The 16,588-nt window shown below is 48.2% G+C and overlaps 1 protein-coding gene across 1 annotated transcript; it reads right to left on the bottom strand.

Moving 5' to 3' along the window:
- Window positions 1-3,941: 3,941 nt before the first annotated feature.
- KDELR3 (KDEL endoplasmic reticulum protein retention receptor 3) lies at window positions 3,942-13,614 on the bottom strand. Its single transcript, XM_065418843.1, has 5 exons — window positions 13,524-13,614; window positions 10,973-11,073; window positions 9,463-9,621; window positions 8,470-8,722; window positions 3,942-4,133 (listed from the first exon to the last, which is right to left on the bottom strand). The coding sequence occupies exons 1-5, from the start codon at window positions 13,612-13,614 to the stop codon at window positions 4,093-4,095; spliced, it is 645 nt and encodes a 214-aa protein (XP_065274915.1). The 3' UTR covers window positions 3,942-4,092.
- Between the last annotated feature and the right edge of the window lie 2,974 nt (window positions 13,615-16,588).

Genomic DNA, 16,588 nt, shown 5'->3' on the forward strand with positions numbered 1-16,588 from the left:
TTTCTCATGCAGGTTAGATTTAGCATTCATCATCCCAATTCCTCCTTCCCACCAAAAATGGACCCCCCAGTCCACAATTACTTATCTTGTGGGTTTTTAACTATATATACACACACATATATATATATATATACACACACAACCACAATTGACTGGAATTTTATTTTTGATTTTTTTTTTTTTTCTCTTGCATGTTGAGGAGATTGGGGCAACTTTTTTTTATTTTCTCTTAAAATAGGTATAAGGCAGATAGGTCCCAGCCCAATCCTTTTGGTGAGGTTCGTGTGTGAAAACTTACTGCAGAGCTGAGAAGGCCTCTCTGCTATAACATGCTAACTGAATTTCGGGAGGTATTGAGAGGTGGGGAATTCTGGGGAGTCAAGGCACGCTTCCTTTAACGTAATAAATCCAAGGGAGCAGTGCTCATTTGTTTTCTAGATCTGAGGTGTGTGGTTTTTTTTGTTTTTTGTTTTTTTTGTTTATAACTGAATATTGATGCTTGTTCTCTGGCATAAGTAAACTTCTAAGGAAAACTCTGCTTGTTTGGCTCAGTTTGGAGGGATTCTGAGTGTTGCCCCACAAATAAAGTGTAAAACTGTTCTGGTTGGCATTTTTGCAGCTCCTGTTGCAGCAGCCTTCCTTCTGAAGTAACTTCTATGATGTGTGGTAAGGAGAAGGGGAATAAAGCCCCGGTGTCAGAGACCAGAAACGTGTTTCCATTTGGTGACTCAAACCCCAGATCTAATCACTGTAAGAACTTCTGTTGTTAAAATATAACATCTATTTGAAATACTTACCACGGAAGTTCTTTCCCAATGATCGTTAAATTGCAGGAATGGATGGAATCTGCAGATGGATGGAATCTGGTTACTGACTTCTGAAATCAACTTCTGCCCTCAAATTCCCATTGCTGGGGTCACTAAGATAACTATTCAGTAGAAGGCACAGAAACACTGACCAGAATTAAGATGGTGTTCAGTACTGTTTGTGTATATTCTTAGTGAGCAAAGCACCTGGTCATGGGGAGTGTTCAGAGTGCCACTGTGCTGAGTGAAATGTAGCAAAGTTTTCCCACTTAAAACTTAATGTGATTTGGTGTGGGGCAGGGGAGGTGCAACTGGAAACCCCTCTTCATGAGGTGAGGAGAGAGCTGGTTAGTGTCCTGATTCTGGAGCTGCTTTTCCTTCATACCTTGGACTGCCTAGTGCTTTCCCTGGCATTTCCCCAGCCCCAGCCGTCCCTTTTGAGATCAGCTCTTGCAGGTAGGTAGCATTCTAGGAAATGTTAGAAAAAAGTGGAAATTTAGTAAACATTTTAATTCAATCTTGTTTATTCTACAGGCCAAGGTAGGTGTGGGGGTTTTCCCCTTTAAATAGTAAAGTGTGTCTACTTTGTGATTGCCATGAGCAGGCGGTTCTGGGGCAGTAGATCATAGAGAGAGTTGGCTGCTCTTGTGTTCGGATAACTTGGCAGGAAATCAGAGCCATATACCGATTTTGCGAGGCATAATCCTTGCGTTACAAGAGTTTGTTGTGATTTTATTTTCTATTGGGGGAGTCTGTAGTAGTCACAAACAAGGCATCTCAACCCTTCTGAAAGGCAGCCCAACCCTTCGGTAGGAGAGCAGAACATTTGATAGCCCCAGGAGAGAGGGCTTGCTTAAAAAAAGCTTTTTTTTTAAAAGACATCTTCCCCTTAGGGCTTAGTGTGAAGGGTGGGATGAATATATGGTTTGTGTGCAGCATACAGGTAGGTTATCAGCACAATCTCAGGGGGACAGCTAACTTTCCCTTAACACCCCCATCTTTCTTAAGTTGAGGCTATTTTAAAAATTAACTAGTACTTTGGCAAGAAATTTTTGTGCTTGTGTGTTTAAATGATGGCCACAAATGAACTCTTACTGTCCCAGCACTGACTGATCTGTTGTCTTTTATCTCCCCCACAAGCAAGCGTGGAGCTATTCTTCATTTGTGAGTTTCTGTGGGCGTGGAAGGGCATGGGGTGGGACACACTGCCTGGCTGGCTTTACAAAGGGTCTCTGGAAAGCCAAAACTGCCTTGTGGTGTGCTGTAGCTTTCACTTCTTCCTTCAGGGACTTGGGTAGATGTAAAACAGTTATGCTGAGGTCTTGCAATGCTTTATTGTAACTTGATGTCAGCTGCAGTCCAGTCTCTCTCATGCCCAATCTTGAATGTTAATTTGATTGTTGAATGCACAGTAGCATGTGCTGCCCCGTCTCACCTGGTGCTTGCTGTTCTGTTCCATATACCAGCTGAAGAGCCCTTGTTGATACAGTGTTAACATCTATTAATGTTTGCATTGTTCTCAATCTGTAAATGTTTGTGGGAGTGTCAAATGAGTCTGGCATCTCCTCCCTTCCCACTTCCTGAAACAACTTACTGTGTGGATTTCTCTCAACAACTGAAGGGTTAGTGGCTTTTGTGGGGGATCAGTGCTCTGTTTCACACGTTTGCTGGTCTCTGGACACATTCCTGTTGTATTAACGAAGACTTGAATTGAGAGATTCATAAACTTGTGATGTTCAGACAGGATGCTAAGAGCTATGTTACTATTCTTAGTTTGTAAATTGTCCTTTTGATACCATCTTGTTTTCTTTTGTAGGTATAAATAAAAACACTGTTGTCAATAAAATGTAAGCATTTGTTTTTGTTTCCAGACTGTAAATGGTTTTTACCCCCATTCTCCACTTACCCCCTGTGGGGGGCGACAACTCACCCTCCCATACCCCAGTGCCCTTTGCCCAGGGGTTCTGCCCACCACGGTCTCCCCTCCCAGGGGGACCCCCCAACCCTCTAAACCCACCTTGCCTCAGTGGCTACTGCCAGTCATCATCTAGCCCCCGTTTCCTGGGGCAGACTGCAGTCTGTAAACCACTCATCGGCAAGGGGGGGTTGGACCAGCTTCCACTGCCTATCCTTGGGCTGCCCCTCTGCAGCCCTAGTACCCTTTTGTGGGCCCTCAACTCGGTCTGCAGCCTGGGGCTTAGCTAGGCTGGAGCTCCCCAGCTACCTCTGCCCTTCCCCAGCACTGCTGCACCCTAGGTACCCTCAGCTTCCCAGGCAGCCAGGTCCTTCTCTCTCTAGAAGCTAGAGAGAGAGTGTCCTTGTCTGTGGCCCTCAGCTCTCTTATAGTGCCAGCTGTGGCCTGATTGGGGCGTGGCCCCACCTGTGGCTGCTTCCTCCAATCAGCCTAGCCTTTTTCCAGCCACACTCCTCTCCCAGGGCTGTTTTAAACCCTTCAGGGCAGCACCCTGCTACACCCCCATTTTATATAACAAAAAATAATCCAGGGAATAGTCGTCTGTCAGCAACCAAATATATTTTAATAAAAATGCTCGCTATCAGTAGAACATCAGGGACTGTGATCGAAAGGGGTTGAGTAGAGCAGAATGTTTGAATATTTACAATATTGAAAGGTCTTCAGATGTAATCATTGCCATTTTAATGGAAAGATGTTCCCTTAAAAATATTACAGGGCCTGGATAGACTGGGATATGGGGAATTGCACCTCTTTGATTACCAGTTCATATTGGCTTAAGTGGCAGTAATCACATGGCTGCAAGACCATTGCAAACAAATGGCAGTAATTGTAAGTGGTCTGTCTGCCACTTATGAAATCGACTGGTGGTGTTTTGGGTACCTGTTTGCTAAGAACTGAGCAACTGTTTTACAGCTGGCAGTCTTTGAAAGACTAAAAAATAGGCTGTGGAAACCAAACTTTTCACTCCTTGAGGTGATCCCTTAGGGTCAGGTTTAAGGCAGATTTTGGAAGTGGGTGGGGGGAGGAAAAGAGAGAATAAAGCTTGCACTTCTGTATCTTCTATGAGAATAGAGAACTTCAGTCACTAGCCAGAACCATTCACCAGTACAAAATTCACTTAAGCAAAAACACTAGCACACATTTAAGGAAAAGCCCTACGCAGATCAAGAGCTTATCAGCCACCCAAGCCACACTGTATTACTGGCACTGAATTGAGATTCTTAGCTGAGCCATTTTTGTCAATGTGGGGCAGAAGAAGAAAGCTGTGATCCTGTAACTGCATCTGCAGGAACTTCTTGTGTGGTGCTGTTTTCAGACGGGCATTGGGAGACTTAGCTTCTTTCCCTTCAGGACTGTGCAAGGAAGAGGAAGAAAGCATAGTGAATGAAACTTGAGGAAAGTCACTGTTTCACTTCCCCAGTAAAGTCTCTGTGCCTGCTCTCTAAAGCGTAACACTGTCATCTGCAAGGTTAACAGCTCACAACTAATTAGAATGGATGTCACCAGGGGATTATTGGCAGCAGAGGCATGCCAGGGAGAGAGAGTTACTTTTAAGCCTCACATGACTGTAGTGCAGGTAGAGCATCCTTAACACAACCTTGTTCCTTATTCACTAGGACAGCTCTAGAGCCTGCTTATCTTCAAGAGCCAAACACCTTGTCCTGAGTTTAGTGCCATATGCTAACAACACCAAAGGCTACAACCTGTATTGCCAAGTTCTTGGATGTCACCCTCTCTAAGGGTCTTGAAGAACTGTGCAGGCTTAGTGGGATTCATGTGTGCAAAACAGGAGCTTTGGGAAGAGGGAGACATTCATATTCAGTTCTTGGTTGAAAACAGCTGCTGCAACATGGGCAGGGGGCCCTAGAAATGGAGGAATGCTCTTCATGAAAATGAGTCATTCTGAATTAACCTTATCTCCGTCTTTCATAGCCATCTGGGTCACGTGTGGATTCACTCTCTTCACTTATGAAATCCTTATTTTTTCTCAATTAGTGTAAATCGGTGCAATACGTGGTCAGGGATCAAACTTTGGACCACTGAGTGGTGCTACTGGGACTGTAGCCTGAACTCTACCAAAAAGCGTGTATGTCTGCTAAGTATTTCACAACTTGCTGCTAAATGTGCAGCATCAGTTTGTTTGGGTTTGCCATCTCATTCTTGAGTTGGACAATGAAACTGGACTATTGTGGCTGGCTGTCCTCCACTTGAGGTACAAGTGTGGTGATAACTTATATTAAAGGGAGAGCTGATGCTGACACTTTATAAAGGAAAGTGTTAGGCAACCTTAACGAAGACCCTGTTTTCATAAGTTTCCAAAACTAATCATTCAAGCTAGAGGTTCCCATGCCTTAGGCTGACTTTTGGGAAAGTGTCAGTGAAAACACTTCAGACATTTCTGAAAATGAGATTTGGAGAAAGTGCATTGTTTTGCCCATGTTTAATTTAAAACAAATTCTTGCAGCTGTTTCATTGAGAATCTCTACTGTCCCCAATGCTTTGGTGCAGGGACTTGAAAATTGGCAAAGGCAGTGGTTGCCTTTGTATAAGGGATGTGCTTTTTGCTGTTTCCATGAAAATCCACCCACATTTGACTCAATTTGTTGGAAAATCTGTCTGCATATGCTCTGTAGAGACTTGGTAAGAGTTTTACAGTTAAACTCTCTGAAGATTCAGTCTACTGAGCATTCCTCAGGAGTTGGGCAGGACCTTCCCTGCAATTAAAAGTTGTGGGGAGCTGTTTCTGCACTTAGATATGGGAGACTGTCTCTTAGGGCAAGTCTATACTTAAAATGCTGTCGCGGTGCAGCTGTGTTGCTGTAGTGCTTCAGTGAAGATGTACGCCAGCATAGCTACTGCCTCTTGCGGAGGTGGATTAACTATGTCGACAGGAAAAGCCCTCCTATCGACATAGTGCTGCGTACACCATGGGTTGGGTTTGTGTAACTGCGTTGCTTAAAGGGGTGGATTTTTCACAAATCTGAGCGACATAGTTATACCCATGTAAGTTGATAGTGTAGACCTGGCCTTATGCTTTTGTATTTCCTTTGCTGATACCTGAGCAGTGTGGAGAAGAAGAAACAGCCTGATTGAAACAGAGGGTGGAGGAATCAAGGCAGGGGGGCAGAGACTGCAGTAGGGAACAGAGAGGCTGTAACGGAACAGGCAGAAGGAGGGGATGGTGAAAAAGGGGTCTGAAACCACTGAATACACTCTTCCAAAGCCTGGAATGGAACCTACAGTTGGAGAGTTTCAACATTCCTCTGCTGTTCAACAAATGGCTGGCAACGTGTCTCATCCCCCTCTAGTGGCTTGCCCTCATAAAATGACAAGAGGCAGCATTTGCTGTGGATTTAAAGGTCTCTCCCTTGCTGATGACGGGGGGGGGGGGGGGGTTTCAACATGGTTCCATATAAATTTCCCTCCCAAAACCTAGGAAACTACACATTGAGGTTGCAAAGTCAAGCACTCAAAAGTTAAGAAATGCCTGAATTAGAGTTCTCTATACAACTTTAATTTGGCCACCTTGTATATATGCATTATGTGATGGTCTTTAATTACATGATCACAGAGAGAGGTTCTTTTTCCACAGGACCCCTGCCTCAGTACACAGGATAATCCTACTCTGGGGAGGAACCAGGATTGTGAAGGAGGCTGTGGGCTTGCAGGACCCCTGCCTCATTTGTTGCAGTACTTGGAAGGTACATGATAAATGAGGCAAGAAACTTGAGCAAGAGAAAGGATGGTCTTCTGGTTTAGGCAGTTAAGTGACACCTGGATAGTTGGATTCTATCCCTGCCTCTGCCAGAGTTCCTATATGATGTCAGGCAGGTCACTTAAACTGCATTTCAGGTGGCCACTGTTTGTGTTTCTCATTGTCTGCCCAGCTTGAGACCTTTGGTTCTGATTTGCAAAAGTATTCATCATTCACAACTCCACTAGCTCTGTTCTGAACATAACATACTATAAAAATGCAGAGTCCTTTAAAAACTCAGGCCAGAAGTATCTCTATATAGGAACCCAACATTAGTGGACATGTAACAATTTTGGCCTTAATCTTTCTGTGCCTCATTTTCCCCATGTTTGAAATGGAGATACTTGCCCCCCTCATAGGGGAGTTGAAGATAATGTTTGTGAAGCACTTAAATATTGCAGTGATGAACACCATAGAAAAGTCCACAAGGACAGTAATTGTATATGCAGAGCAGGATTTGGACAAAGTACAGCAGTGGTCACCAACCAGTTGATTGTGATTGGCTGATCGATCCTGGAGCCTCTGACAGTGGATCGCTAAAAGTCTGGCGGCACAGTGGGGCTAAGGCAGGCTCCCTGCCTGCCCTGGCCCCCATGCTGTCCCGGAAGCACCACCCCCACAGCTCCCATTGGCCAGGAATGGGGAACTGCAGCCAATGGGAGCTGCAGGGGCAGTGCTTGTAGGCAGGAGCAGCGTGTGGAGCCATGTGCCCCCTCCCCATGGCTGGCTGCTTCTGGGAGCAGTGTGGGGCCAGGGTGGGCAGGGAGCCGGCCGTAGCCCCACTGCACCATTGACTGGGAGCTGCTGGAGGTAAGTGCTGCCTGGTGGGAGCCCACACCCCAGCCCTGAATCCCCTCCCAGAGCCAGTATCCCAATCCCCATCCTGCACCCCAATCCCCTGCCCCAGCCCTGAACCCCCTCCTAGAGCCAGCACCCCGAGCCCACTCCTACACCCCAAACCCCAGCCCTGAGCCCCCTCCCAGAGCCCACACTCTACACCCCCTCCTGCACTCCAACACTCTGCCCCAGCCCGGAGTCCTGTCCTGTATCCAACCTCCCTCCTAGAGCTTCCACTCCTCACCCTCTCTTATACCCCAACCCCTTGCCCTGGGCTCAGCCTGGAGCCCCCTCCCACATTCCAAACCCCTTGGCTCCAGCCCAGAGCCCACACCCTAACCCCCTGCCCCAGACCAGTGAAAGTGAGGGAGGGTGGTGGAGAGCGAGCGATGGAGGGAGGGGGAAATGGAGAGGGTGGGGCAGGGCCTTGGGGAAGGGGCGGGGTAGATCCTGGGTTGCACTTAAATTCAAAGTTATTTTGTGCATAAAAAGATTGGAGATCACTGATGTACTGTAAATAGGACCTGGAACCACATACTGAATGAGGAGGAGCAAACAAAATAGTGAATAGCTTCTCTTTCAATGAGCACTATCCCTCCTTTTGCACTGACTGAGGGAGAGGCCCTACACTGGGGGGGATGGAGCATGTGATCATGTAATTAAAGACTGTCGCAATGAATTTGCACAAGGGGGTTGAATTAGGTTACACAAGCAAACTTCATTCTGGCATTTCTGATTTTTTTGGATGCTTGACTTTGCAACCATAATGTTTTAAACATTGTTTTGTATGTAACTGTATCCCTTGCATCTGACATGCATCCGACGAAGTGGGCATTCACCCACGAAAGCTTATGCTCCAATACATCTGTTAGTCTTAAAGGTGCCACAGGACTCTCTGTTGCTGTATCCCTTGAAAGATTGAAAGTCTGAAGAGGGGTGAAAACAAATGGAGTCTGCTACAGTATCTCTTGTTTTAAGGGTAGTTATGAAGATGGTCAAATGCCTAGCTTCCATCCCCACCCTAACCTGCTTATGGAGGTGAGCCAAATATACCCCTTCTCTTCCTGCTTTCACCCTCAGTCCAGCTCCCTACCTACCTTTAGTGACGTAGAGATAGAAGAAATCACAGTAGAAGATGGTCTGTACCACCCCAGAAACCACGGCAATCTGGTCATAGAAATTCTCTGTGTGGTAGCGCCAGATCCAGTTGGCAAGGTAGAGCGCACGATAGAGCCCCAGGAAGAAGAGGTAGTGGGTCGTGATGGTCTCTGCCTCCCCTGTCTTACTGATCATGAAGAGCTGAGGAAGGATGGCCACTGATTCCAGGTAGATGGAGAAGGTCCAGAGGATCTGTGGGAAGAGGGAAACAATTCAGAGGAGAATCTTACTGGCCAATTAATTTCAGTAGCCTTTAAAGGCTTCACTCTGGAATCAGAGCCTGTTGTGCTGATGCACGGTACAAACTGTCCCTGCCCCAAAGAGCTTTCAACCTATTCTAAGGCCAGAAGTAACAAGTAAGCATAGCAAATAATAGGGGGAAAGGGGAGGATGAGCGTAACAGTGCTACTCTGTTTGCGTAGGCTGACAATGCCCAATTTGATGGTTCTAAATCATTTAGATCTTCGGGTGGGAGAAGGAGAGTGTTTAAATACATAACTCAGCTGTTCCTACTGGCCCTTTACCTAATCAGATGTGCCCTGTTGAATGCAGGTGCCAGTCTCATTTCATTTCTTTGTGAAGCGGGGAGGCTCAATCCTGAAAACCACTATACTCATTGGTTTTGGTTGGTTTCCTTGTTAGTAGTAATAGCTGAAAAGCCGAAGATTGAACTGAGTTATGAAGAATGAACCTTTAGGTGTAGCTCTTCCAGGTCAGGACTGAGGCATGAGTGAGGTGAGGCTGCAGAAACTTGAACAGCTGTTTGTCTTGTCTGTCAAAGAGTCTGTCTCCAAAGACTGCCAGTCTGGCCCCTTTCTTCACAAAATTTACTTCCAGGCTCTGCTGATCATCTAAATCCCAACTAGTTTCCACTAAGTGGTTATCACCTTCTTTTTTCCCCTCCCATCCCTTCAATTTTTGGACTTCTTTACCTCTAAAGGGGTAAAGCTGTGGTTCTCCAGAAATGACAAGCCTGTGACGGGGACCAAGAGGAATTCCAGACGGAAAGAGTCATGCTCTCTGTCAAATGTTTTCTGGAACTTCACGTAGATCATATACACTGTGATGTAGGCGCACACCAAGAAAATGACCTGCAGAGGGGGGAAGTAGCAAAAAAGGTCTTTTGAAAGACATTTGTCTTGCATCCTATTGTCTTCTCCACTGAAAAGGGACTGGCTTGCTTGCTTGCCTAATTCAAGTCCTACTTTTAAGCTGCTGGTGGTGGGGAAGTTAGTGCTCTGGACTGCCCTCTGGAAGACCCAGGATTGACTCCCATCTCTGCTGCTCTCCCTCCTGGGGATGCTGCAATGGCTGGGTCACGTGACCCTAGGACAGAGGTGGGCAAACTATGGCCCGCGGGCCACATCCGGCCCGCGGGACCGTCCTGCCCGGCCTTTGAGCTCCCGGCCGGGGAGGCTAGCCCCTGGCCCCTCCCCTGCTGTTCCCCCTCCCCTGCAGCCTGAGCTCACCATGCCATCTGCACTCTGGGTGGCAGGGCTGCGAGCTCCTGCCGGGCAGCATGGTGGTGTTGCTGGCTCCAGCTGGGCAGAGCAGCTGCCAGTCTTGCTGCTCTGAGTGGCAGGGAGCGGGGAGGGGGGTTGGATTAGGGGCAGGGGGTCCCGGGGGGCAGTCAGGGGACAGGGAGCAGGGGGCAGATGGTTGCGGCAGAGGTTTTGGGGGGGGGACAGTCAGGGGTTGGGGAACGGGGGGGTTGGATAGGTGTGTGAATCCTGGGGGGCCTGTCAGGGTTGTGGATAGGGGTCGGGGCAGTCAGGGGACTGGGAGCGGGGGGTTGGATGGGAGTGGAGTCCCAGGGGGGTGGTTAGGGGTGGGGGGTCCAGGGAGGGGGCAGTCAGGGGACAAGGAGCAGTGGGGGTTGGATGGTTCTGAAGGGGACAGTGAGGGGGTGGAGAGGGGGCTGGGGCCAGGCTGTTTGGGGAGGCACAGCCTTCCCTACCCGGCCCTCCATACAGTTTCAGAACCCCGATGTGGCCCTCGGGCCAAAAAGTTTGCCCACCACTGCCCTAGGAGTTACTGCTCCTGTACTGCCATGTAGAAGACCCAGGTCTTTTCTCTTGCTACTTTTGTCTTGACAGGAGGTGTTGGTCCTGTGCCTACTGTGCAGGACACCCAGGTTTGAATCCCAGTCTCCTGCTTCTGGATTTGGTGGGCAGTGGAATCAGCTTGTTGGAGCTGCTGTGGTGAGTTGGCTGTTGTCGTTTGTCTCTGGTCAATGGAGGAATAGTAGATCTAAAGGACAGTTTTATCCCTCCCAGGCCAAAGGGAAGTTTACTGTAATTTTGGGGGTCTTGTAGAAAGCTCCCCGCAAAATTTAAAATCCCGATTTGGTGAATGTCTGTCATCACTTTCCCCAAGTAACTACAATGAGGAGCCTATGGGGTTGCCTGCAGTGGGGCTCCTGCAGCGTCTCCCTGCCGTTACCTTCATCACGGTGTTATAGAGTGAGATGAAGGTGGTGAACAGGTCAAGATAGCGGGTCGTGAAGACAAGAGTGAAAAGGATCTGGCTCTTCCCGGAGATACCTACACATCAGGGGAAGGAATGGGAGATAAGACAAGTAAGAGAGGAAAGGTTTGGAGACACACACAGCTATTGAAAACTCCACGTGCACATGCCCCCTCATCTTGTGATCAAGGTATCTTCTCCTCTAAGTAACAGTTCAGGGCAAAAAATCCATCAGCCTTGTTACCTGGTTCTGTTGTTGTGTTTGTAGGACAATAGCTGTTATACAAAGTGGGTATCAGCCCCTCCTTCAAGTGGGAAAGCAGCTACACGTGCAGTCAAATTAGTTCACTGAACTAAAATGCAAAATTGATTTGGAAAGTAAATAGCTATTGGCATTAATATCCTACCAGACCCATGTCTTCCCTCTCTGCCTAACTAGCATGCTGAAGCTCATGTTTGGCTGAGCTGTGCATGGCCCAGTAACTGGCCACTTTGCCCTGAGCTATATCTTCCCTGAACTAGGGGAGTGCTCAGTGCATCATTAACCACCCTGTGCTAGATCAAAGCAGTGCAGGGGGTGAGTTACACTGAATACATAGGGAGAAGAGATGGTGGGAGGATTTTGTTGCAATAGAGCCAATGTGTTTCAAACCATTTATCTTGGCCTGTGTTAAGTGAGCTTGGCACAGGCAAAACAAGCTAGATTGACAGAACAGGTCTTGTGTGGGCAGTGGCAGTGCAGGATTCCCCAGGCTTGCCTTGCAGGGCTCAGCTCTGGGGTGAGAGGGTGGTCATTTTTCATGCCCCATTCAATACTGGCTCCCCTGAGCCAGGGCTGCCCAGAGGATTCAAGGGGCCTGGGGTCTTCGGCGGCAGGGGGCCCCCCGCCGCCGAATTGCCGCTGAAGAAGCTCCGGGCCTCGCGAGAGTTTTCCGGGGCCCCCGGAGCGAGTGAAGGACCCCTCTCCAGGGGCCCCGAGGCAAATTGCCCCACTTGCCCCCCCCTCTGGGCGGCCCTGTCCTGAGCATGCCTTTCTCCTCTCCCCCTACATCTTGTTCGCACTGATGATATTTTGTGCAATGTCTGCTTCGGGAGCAAGCTGGCTGAGAGATCAGGTCCCAGCCCGTAAATGGTAATAGCTTTCAGTCACCAGTGAACTTGGGGGCAAAGTTGAGGTACACTAATGAAGAGGCTGGGGTATGGAGGGAAACTGGCATTATTTCCACCTATGATGTCCCTGCTGTGAAAGGATAATGGAAAAAAAAGACTCCAGGCGGTGGGGCTCTCAGTTCAGCTTCTTTCATCAGCCCGAAAGTCACTCCGAAATTGTGTCAAGTATCAGGGGGTAGCCGTGTTAGTCTGTATCCACAAAAACAACGAGGAGTCCGGTGGCACCTTAAAGACTAACAGATTTATTTGGGCATAAGTTTTCGTGGGTAAAAAACCCACTTCTTCGGATGCATGGAGTGAAAGTTACAGGTGCAGGCATTATATAATGACACATGAAGAGAAGGGAGTTACCTCACAAGTGGAGAACCAGTGTTGACAGAAAATGTAAATGCTAAAACTGTTCCCTCTGCTAGGAACCAATGGCTTCTCCTTGCAGACAGCAGCTCAGCAGGGGGTCTCCCTGTTCATTCCCATGGCCTAGCACTTAGAGAAGGGAAAGGACCCTACAGTTGAGTTCTGTTCCCAGCTCGGTCACTGACTCACTTGGTGACCTTGGCCAAATGACTTCACCCCTTTCTGCCTGGGTTTCCTCATTTGTAAAATGAAGATAAAACCCCCCTCACAGGGGGTTGAAGCTAAAGGAAGGTTTGTAAAGTGCTTTGAGATGCTGAGAAGGTGCAGAGTATTATTACAGCTCCTCTGCATCATCTGGCCAGCAGAGGCGGCCTAGGGGGAGGGACAGCCATTTATCTCCTGTAGTGTTACACACCTGGAATTCAGTTGCCCTTTAGCGGGAATGCCTCATAGCCTCTCTTTGTTTCTTTTGCCTGGAAAGGTTTTTACAGCTGCATGCATGCTAATCCCTCCCTGGCATTCTCCACCCCTAATAACAGCTCTCATGTTATCGCCACCCCAAGATAAGCACCTGTGCTAAGAGCTGATGCTTTTTGCCACGTCACAACACCCTCCTCCCAATCACATCCCTGTCCCGCCCTCCGACGGAAATAATGTTGAGCCAGGATGGCTTTGTTGGCCCCTCTGTGCGGTGGAAGGGTCCTAACAGGGCAGCCCACCAAAAAAGTGGGGGACACAAGTGGGGAAGGAGGAAGATGGGGGAAGAGGTAGTGAGATGGCAGAGTGGGAGGGATGGAGAGAGAGAGATTTAATTCTCCCTAGGAACCCAGTTAGTGGCACTCTGTGCCCTCCCTAACTCGCAAGCCATTGATTCTCCCCACTCACTGCCCCTTCCTCATCTCCACACTGTCTTCTTTCTCACAGCCAAAGCCAACTGGGGCCCTCCTTCCCAAGCATGCATACACACACACACACACACAAAATTGTGGGGGAGAGAACTCACCAGCACAGGACTTGGATCTCCAGATTTTGACCAGTAATATGATCATAGCCAGCAAATGGGAGACATCTCCCAGGATCCGGAATATATTCATTGCTCCAAGAACTTGGTTTCTCCCAAGAGATTCTCTCTGTTACCTGGTAAAACTCTGCAGTGAATCTTTTCCCTTTCCTGTCCCGGATCAGTTAAACTCTCTCTCCCAATTAAACTTTCTTTCTCTGTGGGTATGGAGTCCCCTGTTCCTGTCTCCTGGCAGACGAATTAACTCTCTCTTTCCTAGTATAAAAACTTTCTCCAGTGATATTCTTACCTCCAGAATGAACTGGTCCCCTCACTCCTCCTGGTATATTTAATCTCTGTTCTATCAGACACAATATCTACCTACTCTATGATCTGCCTACGGCCCTTTTCCTCCTGTGTGCCAGTGCAAAGTAGGGGATTGTCCCCCAGAATGTCCCTCCCAGTCTGAGCCTGCTTAGCTGTCCCAGTGCAGGCTGGGTGACGTGGCTGCTGTCTGCATGGGAAGGGCGGAGGAGGAGGCGGGAGAAACTCAGCCGAGTTATTTTCTTTCTTTCTTTTTCCCCACTTGGTCTTCTCAAGTTACAACCCGAACCGTCCTTAAAGGGGAAAAGGCAGATGGAAATGATCAGCCCTTGTCAGAGGCATGGAGCCTTTAGTGATGGAAGAGATCCATTAGGTCACATCATGTTCCTACCCTGATCTGAGCAGGGCAGGTTGTTTCCTGCAGTATAGTCCCTGGGGCTTTGTTCAGTCCCGTTTTAAAGGCTTGCAGAGGCCTGATTCCCCACCTCTAACAGAGGTCGCAGGTGGGAAATATTTCTTGCTATTCATGTATAATCCCCCTTTGCTCAATTTTGTCTTTTTAGTCACTTGTGGGCAGAGTGTTTAGAAAATGACAAGTGCAGTGTTACGTCCCTGGTTGTTTGTTTATTGCGTCTCATTGAAACCTCCTGATCCATTTCCCCTCCTGCTCTGGTGCTGCCGCCCCTCACAGAATCACAGGGTTAGAAGGGACCGCAAGGGTCATCTAGTCTAACCCCCTGCCAAGATGCAGGATTTGTTGTGTCTCAACCATTCAAGACTGACCGTGATCTAGCCTCCTTTTGAAAACCTCCAGTGAAGGAACTTCCACAACCGCCCCACCCCAAAGTAGGATGGGGTATGCATACCACACGACATTGAGATTTAATCTAAATCTGCTATGCTGTAGTGTGAACCCATGGCCTTTTGTCCTGCCCTCTGTGGCAAGAGAAAACAACTTTTCTCCATCTTTTTTATGGCAGCCTTTCAAGTATTTGAAGACCACTATCATATTCCCCCCCTTAATCTCCTCTTTTCCAATCTGAACATACCCAGTTCCTTCAGCTTAGGCTCCCCTCTGCCATTTAACAGCTCTCTCCATACTCACAGAGAGAGAGAGAGCTCCATTTTCTTTTGTAGCTGCACGAGCATGTGCACGCGCACACACACACACTCACACACAGCTCTCTCCTATATAAAAGCCCCTCCTCCGGACACGCCCAGAGCGTCCCTCTCCCAGACGCTAGCCCCTCCCACACTCAGCCGTACACAGCACTTCCCTCTCCCATACAATATAGTAGCCTCTTCCCAGGTACACATCTTCCTTCAGTGTGGCAGGCATGGTCATTAGTACCAAACTGGCCTATCCAGTGGGTTGTTTAGCTTTCTCTGAGCTAAGCCACTGATGTCCCAGCCAGGGCCGGCTCCAGGGTTTTGGCCGCCTCAAGCAGCCAAACAAAACAAAAAAAAAGCCGCGATCGCGATCTGCGGCGGCAATTCGGCGGGAGGTCCTTCGCTCTGAGCTGGAGTGAGGGACCGTCCGCCGAACAGCTGAACGTGCCGCCCCTCTCTGAAGTGGCCGTCCCAAGCACCTGCTTGGTAAGCTGGTGCCTGGAGCCGGCCCTGGTCCCAGCACCACTGTAGTGTTGTCAGACAAGACCCCTATGACAGATATGTCAATTTCCTACATATCCTCGGGAGAGCTTATTGAATTAAGTTTGTCTCTTTGGGATCCATTGCTTTAAATCAGTGGTTCTTAACCTGGGGAGCACGCACCCTCTGGGGGTGCGAGATGCCCTTTCTGGGGGTGCGAGACATGCCAGAATTTTTTAGAAGGTAAATCATTGAAAACACAAATTAAGCACAGGCACGTAAGTACAACTCCTTTGTTTCATCAAACCTATGTATTTATTAACATTATACATTTTTAATGATTACTGTAATATACAAATAGGTTTAAAGAACTGACCTACTTCAACGATTTTTGATAAGGGGTGCGAGAACATATTTTGAGAACCAAAGGGGTGCAGGCTGCAGTAAAGGTTAAGAACCATTGCTTTAAATGAATGGTTCATGTACAATGGTGTTCTACTCCATGGGGAAGAGCTGCCATGGCTCCTCTGGGAACTAAAACCAGTAGGTGGTAAGTAAGGCAAATCAGGCAGGTTGTAACCCCACCAGAGAGGTACCACCTCCTGGGGACCCTCACAGGTACTAGTTCAAACTGGATTCTCTAGAAACCAACAGACAAAAGATTTTGGGATAAATAGCTCACTGACTCGGGACTTACTTTCTGATCCAGCAAATGGATAGGACCTTCTGTCTGAAAGGGCATGGCCCAATCCTGGATTGGAAGGGCTGACCCTGACCAGAGCCCAAGGCTGGAGTTGGGATGACCTCTGCTAACCTTTTTAGCATGTGTGTAGGTTCTTTTATTATTGTTAATACTTTTTTCTCTGTAATGCTTCCACCTTAAGAATAAATGTGCTTGCTTAGAAGGAGCTGTGTGGTAACTTGTAACTGTGAGCAAATGTGCTTTTCATAGCCCTTGAAGAGAGAGCATGATGCAGAAGCTAGCCTTTTAGGCAGTCTGGCTTGCTGGGGATTTCGCAGTGTAGGTAGGGAGCTGTGCAGCCTGGAAAAAATCATGATCAGGAGGGAGAGAGCTTCAGGTCTCTGCCCAAGAGAGATGGCAGCGGAGGAGCCAGGAGCCTAGCATGGGTGCCCTTGGTGGACCACGGAGGGGG

The sequence above is a fragment of the Emys orbicularis genome, chromosome 1 (assembly GCF_028017835.1).
Source record: "Emys orbicularis isolate rEmyOrb1 chromosome 1, rEmyOrb1.hap1, whole genome shotgun sequence".
Classification (NCBI taxonomy): domain Eukaryota; kingdom Metazoa; phylum Chordata; order Testudines; family Emydidae; genus Emys; species Emys orbicularis.